This window comes from Olea europaea, chromosome 6 (genome assembly GCF_002742605.1).
Source record: "Olea europaea var. sylvestris chromosome 6, O_europaea_v1, whole genome shotgun sequence".
NCBI classification, from domain to species: Eukaryota; Viridiplantae; Streptophyta; class Magnoliopsida; order Lamiales; family Oleaceae; genus Olea; species Olea europaea.
Window position 1 is genome coordinate 1,208,164 of NC_036242.1, and position 6,004 is coordinate 1,214,167.

Consider the following 6,004-nt stretch of genomic DNA (forward strand, 5'->3'; position numbering starts at 1 on the left):
AATTGTTATTTTGACTAGATTTCTGAGCTCGGCATCTATCCTGCTGTCGATCCACTTGATTCAACGTCTCGTATGCTTTCCCCCCACATCTTGGGAGAAGAACATTATAACACAGCCCGTGGTGTACAAAAAGTTCTTCAGAACTACAAGAATCTTCAAGATATTATTGCCATTCTTGGAATGGATGAGCTCAGTGAAGATGACAAATTGACTGTTGCACGTGCTAGGAAAATTCAACGGTTCTTGAGCCAGCCTTTCCATGTTGCAGAAGTTTTCACGGGTGCCCCTGGCAAATATGTTGAGTTGAAGGAGAGCATTAACAGCTTTCAGGTATTAAAAGTTTATCTGCAGCATATGTTCTTTCCTGTTCTATATTTTTTGTTATCCTTGTATTATCATCTGGCTCCAAAGGTATCAACGTGATATTATTAGTTAAGTAAATGTACTACATATTATGCAAGCAGAAAAAGGATATGGTGGAATGACTTCTTACACTATCTTATACCGATCTAGATGTTCTGAAATGAAATGTTGCTCCTATTTTTCTACAATAACACGTCCGTTGTTTTGAGATAGTTGATTTAATCCCTTAGGAAGGATTTTAGAAATTATTCCATCCAATTTTCACCACCTTTATTTATTGTGAAATTTTGTCATCAATTGTGATGCTGATTCTTTTGTTAATTGTGTTAAACAGGGAGTCTTGGATGGAAAATACGATGACCTTGCAGAGCAGTCATTTTACATGGTTGGAGGAATAGAAGAGGTCATTGCCAAGGCAGAGAAGATTGCCAAGGAATCCGCTGCCTAGATAGATCAAAATTTTCATGAATTCATCATGTTACGGATATTTGCAAATAATTTAATTTTTGGCAATGCCAATATCTTGAGTTTTAATTTTTGTTTCCAAAATTTCTGTTTGAGTTTTACTTCAACAACGGGATTGTGATACGGAGTGGAGTTGAGAGCCTCCCTGATAATCCCTTGTGAAATAAGAAGTGGGTTAAGACGACAAACTTGTATATCCTTTTTTTCCGTCGAATTTATATCATATTGGATTTTTCTATAATCCATTTTAACTTGTTCCTAGTTTTCATTCAGCACAATTTTTGTTGAGAACAAATTTCTGGAACCACCGTGCATCGCGAGTGGCTGTGACTGGACGAGACTGATGCTGTGCGCTATGCCTGTTACCGTGAGAGGGGTTTGTCTAATCTTTTAAGAATTCGTTAATACTATGCTTAATTTCTAATCTATAATAATTCTACAAAAATGAGAATAACTAAACAATGGTCCCGCTTCAAGAAATGCAACTATGGAAACATCTGGAATTAACCATCTGTTACTTTGTCCACATGTCCGTCAAACATTTGTTGTAGCTTGGAGTGAGTTGGTAGTTACAGTTAATTAGTTTCTTGATGTAATTCATCTTCTATTTATACATAATTGAATGTAATGTACAGACAGAAGATTCTGGAGTAATAGAATTCATTTTTCTCTTTTCTCCATTCAATTTTCCAATATGGTATTAGAGCACTAACTGCTTCTACTGCCAACATTTCTTTTGAAATTTAACTGTCTTGGTTGATTCAATTGTTTCAATTTCTTTCTCTGGTTGATATGGCATCAACAACCAATGCAACCAATAATTCACTATCATCATTGAATAATTCCAGTAATGATAATGCATCTAGTCCTTACTACATTCATCACTCAGACAATCCAGGGCTTGTACTTGTGTCACAACCTCTCAATGGTGATAACTATGCTTCATAGAGCAGAGCTATGGTGATTGCCCTATTCGTGAAGAACAAACTCAGATTTATAGATGGGTCATTGGCGAAACCTGAAGACAATGACGAATAACTCGATAATTGGGTCCGCAACAATAATATGGTCATCTCATGGATACTCAATTCAGTATCGAAAGAGGCGGCAAGTGTTATCTACTCCGAATCAATACGTGATATGTGGATTGATCTGAAGGAAAGATTTCGACAGAGAAACGGACCTCGAATTTTCCAGCTAAGACATGAACTGATGAATCTCAATCAAGGCCAGATGTCGGTTGGTGTGTATTTCACCAAATTGAAGACACTGTGGGAAGAACTAAGCAATTACAGACCAATATGCTCATGTGGAAAGTGTGTCCGTGGTGGATCCAAGAAGCTCTCTGAACATTATCAGATGGAATATGTCATGTCATTTTTAATGGGGTTGAATGATACTTATGCTCAAGTTTGGAGGCAGCTGCTACTGATGGATCCCATACCTTTCATCAATAAAGTTTTCTCACTTGTTTCTCAGGAGGAACACCAAAGGAGTGTCAACACCAGTACCAGTAATCCTGCCACTGAAGACTCTATAGCGTTCTACACCAAAATCGATCCTAAAAAGGGTGGTTCAAGACAAATGCACAACAAATTTCAAAGGAAGGAAAGACCCATGTGTACATATTGTGGAATAGCGGGACATTCAGTGGATAAATGTTATAAATTACACGGCTATCCTCCAGGTTATAAGATGAAGCAAAAATTCAATGATCAAGTGGGAAACCAATCAAGACAAGTTGTTGTGAATCAAGTAACATCTGAATCCAATTCAGAACAACTAAGAATACTGTAGGAGACTTCATGCAGTTCTTAAACCAAACTCAATATCAGCAACTGTTGAGTAGGTTGCGCAATCATGTGGCCTCGGCACTTGACACATGGTTAAAGTCACCTAAGCACTGTATATTGGATTTTGGGGCAACAAGTCATATCTGCTTCAGTAAATCAGCCTTTCATACTATGAAACCAGTTAAAAATGCTCATGTCACTTTGCCAAATCATAAGCGAATCTCTGTTAAGTTCATTGGGACTGTAAAGTTTAGTCATGACCTGTTACTTGAAGATGTGTTATAAGTACCAACATTTAAATTCAATTTAATGTCCATCAGTTCATTGACCAGGGACGCTCACATTGATGTTAGATTCTCCACTAATACTTGTGTTATCCAAGATATGCGCCACCAGAAGATGATTGACATGGCTAAGCAAGTTGCCTTTCTATACATATTAAGTGCATCATCTTCCTCACAAGTCAATGAAGGGAATCTTTCTTGTAATGATGTTTGTGTTTCTTTTTCATCAGCTGTAAATAAAGTGAATGCACATACTTGGCATCACAGGTTAGGACATTTGTCATTCCAGAAAGTAGCATTGTTAAAAGATCAATTGCATTTGACTAGTGATAAGGAAAGTAACTACAATTCAGCTCCATGTACTATCTGTCCATTGGCAAAACAAAGAAGAATCTCCTTCATGTCAAACACTCACTTGTCCGTCAATGCTTTTGACTTGATACATTGTGATACATGGGGTCCTTACCATGTACCATCTCATTCTAGAAATAAGTATTTTCTTACCTTGGTAGATAATTGTACGCGTTTTACTTGGGTTTACCTCATGAAACATAAATCGAAGGCTTGTCACATCATTCCCAGATTTTTTAAGTTGATTGAAACTCAATTTGAAACAACTATAAAGAAATTCAGATCAGATAACACCCCAGAATTGAAGTTTACTGAGTTCTTTCACTCTAAAGGAGTCATCCATCAATTTTCTTGTGTCGAAAGGCCTGAGCAAAAGTCAGTAGTTGAGCGTAAACACCAACATTTGCTCAATGTGGCTATATCTTTATTTTTCCAGGCAAATATTCTTATTCAATTTTGGAGTGACTGTATCTTAATTGCAACCTTTCTCACCGTCCCCCATTTTGCAAAATCAAAGTCCTTTTTCCCTATTATACAGATCTCCTGCTAATTACCATCAATTTAGAGTGTTTGGTAGTCTATGTTTTGCATCCACTCTTCTTTCTAGTCGAACAAAATTTCATCCTCGAGCAAAAGCCTGTATATTTGTAGGATATCCTCGTGGCATCAAGGGATATAAAGTGTATGACATTTTGTCCGAAAATTTCTTCATTTCTAGAGACGTGATCTTCCATGAATGCATCTTTCCCTTTCAATCTATCTTTCATTCTCCTGACATGATCGATCCCTTTCCTGACCTTGTGATGCCGATTCCTAATTCTGATATTGTTTCTACTCCTACACGAATGCATATGCCAGAATCTATTAATCATGATGAACAAATTAATGCTACAAGCAACAAAGACGAGATACAAAATGTCTCATATTCCACTCCTAGTTGTCCTTGCTCACAAAATGCTTCTAGAAAATCATCTCGAATCAGTAGGCCTCCATCATATCTTATAGATTTCCATTGCAATCTTCTAACCAACAACACACAATCCCTTGCCCTTTCACCTTACTCTTTATCAAAATACCTCTCCTATAAGGCCTTTTTCTCCTAATCATCGTCATTTTCTCCTAAATATCTCATCCAACTATGAACCTGAATATTACCACTAGGCAGTTAAATATGATCATTGGCGGGTTGCAATGTTAGTTGAACTGAAAGCAATGGAAATGACAAATACCTGGTCTGTCACACCACTACCTGATGGAAAACACACAATTGGTTGTAGATGGATTTATAAAATCAAATATAAATATGATGGGAGCATAGATAGGTACAAAGCATGCTTAGTTGTATACCCAGCAAGAGGGTCTGGACTTAGACTTTTTCCCAATTGCCAAACTCACTACAGTCCAGGTTCTTTTAGCTATTGTAGCCATAAAGAATTGGCGCATCACTCAACTTGATGTTAACAACGCTTTTCTCAATGGAGACTTATTTGAGGAAATCTATATGGACTTACTGTTGGGCTATAGGAACTTTGCTGGTTCCAGAATTTAGCGGGAGAATATGGTTTGTAAACTTCACAAATCCATTTATGGTCTTAAACAGGCATTGAGGCAGTTGCTCTCTAAATTTTCCAATGCTCTTATTGCTCATGGATTCACACAGTCCAAATCAGATTATTCACTTTTCACCAAAGGTTCTGGTAACTCCTTCATTGCTCTCTTGGTCTATGTAGATGACATCCTCATCACTGGATGTAATCAGCTGGAAATCACTTCCTTTAAAAGTCTCTTACATTCTCAATTCAAATTAAAAGATCTTGGCAATCTGAAGTACTTTCTTGGGCTGGAAATTACACATTCTAAAAATGGTATTTTTTTTTATCACAAAAAAATATGCTCTACAGTTGCTTGAGGACTCTAGATTTTTAGCATGTAAACCAGCTATGTTACCTATGGATCCAAAATTAAAACTCAGTTCTTTGGAAGGTGATCTTGTTCTTGATACTTCTATGTATCGCAAATTGATCGATCGTCTTCTCTACCTCACTATATCTAGGCCAGATATCACCTATGCTGTCCACAAGTTAAGCCAATTTGTGTCTCGGCCCAGGAAGCCTCATCTGGATGCAGCTCATCACCTTTTGCAGTACGTCAAGGCAAGTCCTGGTCAAGGAATTTCGTTCTTGGCCCATTCTTCCTTTCAACTGCGTGCATTTACTGATGTGGACTGGGGCGCTTGTCTTGATACGAGGAAGTCTATCACTGGTTTTTGCATATTCCGTGGTGATTATATGATTTCTTGGAAAGCTAAGAAGCAGACTAAAGTTTCTAAATCCTCAGCCGAAGCTGAGCATCGTGCTTTAGCCTCGGCCACTAGTGAATTGGTTTGGATTTCTCAATTACGTCTTGATTTTTAGATTACCAAAAAGGATCATACTGTCATGTTCTGTGATAATCTTGCAGCAATTCACATTGCCTCAAATCCCATTTTTCATGAGCGAACTAAACACATTGAGATTGATTGTCATTTTGTGCTGGATAAGGTGGCAGATGGTTCTATCAAATTATTATCGGTTTGTTCCAATCATTAGTTGGCTAATATTTTTACAAAAGCCTTGCCTGCTCCTTCATTGTTTTCACTCTTGTCCGAGATGATTGTGGTCAATCCCCACATTCCATCTTGATGAGGAGTAACAGAATCAAGACACGCAAAAAATGCAACTATGGAAACAGCTGGAATATAACCAACTA

General features: G+C 37.5%; 2 protein-coding genes across 2 annotated transcripts in view; both read left to right on the forward strand.

Moving 5' to 3' along the window:
- LOC111396433 (ATP synthase subunit beta, mitochondrial-like) overlaps positions 1 to 1,069 on the forward strand; it is a 3,106-nt gene extending 2,037 nt beyond the window's left edge. Inside the window, exons 2-3 of the mRNA XM_023022870.1 lie at positions 19 to 330; positions 698 to 1,069. Coding sequence (XP_022878638.1) covers positions 19 to 330; positions 698 to 811 — 426 coding nt within the window. The 3' untranslated portion in view covers positions 812 to 1,069. The remainder of the gene's footprint in view (positions 1 to 18; positions 331 to 697) is intronic.
- Positions 1,070 to 1,620: 551 nt separating this feature from the next.
- LOC111396434 lies at positions 1,621 to 2,625 on the forward strand. Its single transcript, XM_023022871.1, has 2 exons — positions 1,621 to 1,756; positions 1,922 to 2,625. Exons 1-2 carry the CDS (start codon positions 1,621 to 1,623, stop codon positions 2,623 to 2,625), a joined length of 840 nt encoding a protein of 279 aa, XP_022878639.1.
- The last annotated feature ends 3,379 nt before the right edge of the window (positions 2,626 to 6,004 follow it).

Coding starts and splice junctions, on each gene's coding strand:
- LOC111396434 (XM_023022871.1), top strand. CDS start 1,621: ATGGCATCAACAACCAATGCAACCAATAATTCACTATCATCATTGAAT. Junction 1,757..1,921: donor TGTGTCACAACCTCTCAATG/GTGATAACTATG, acceptor TACTCAATTCAG/TATCGAAAGAGGCGGCAAGT.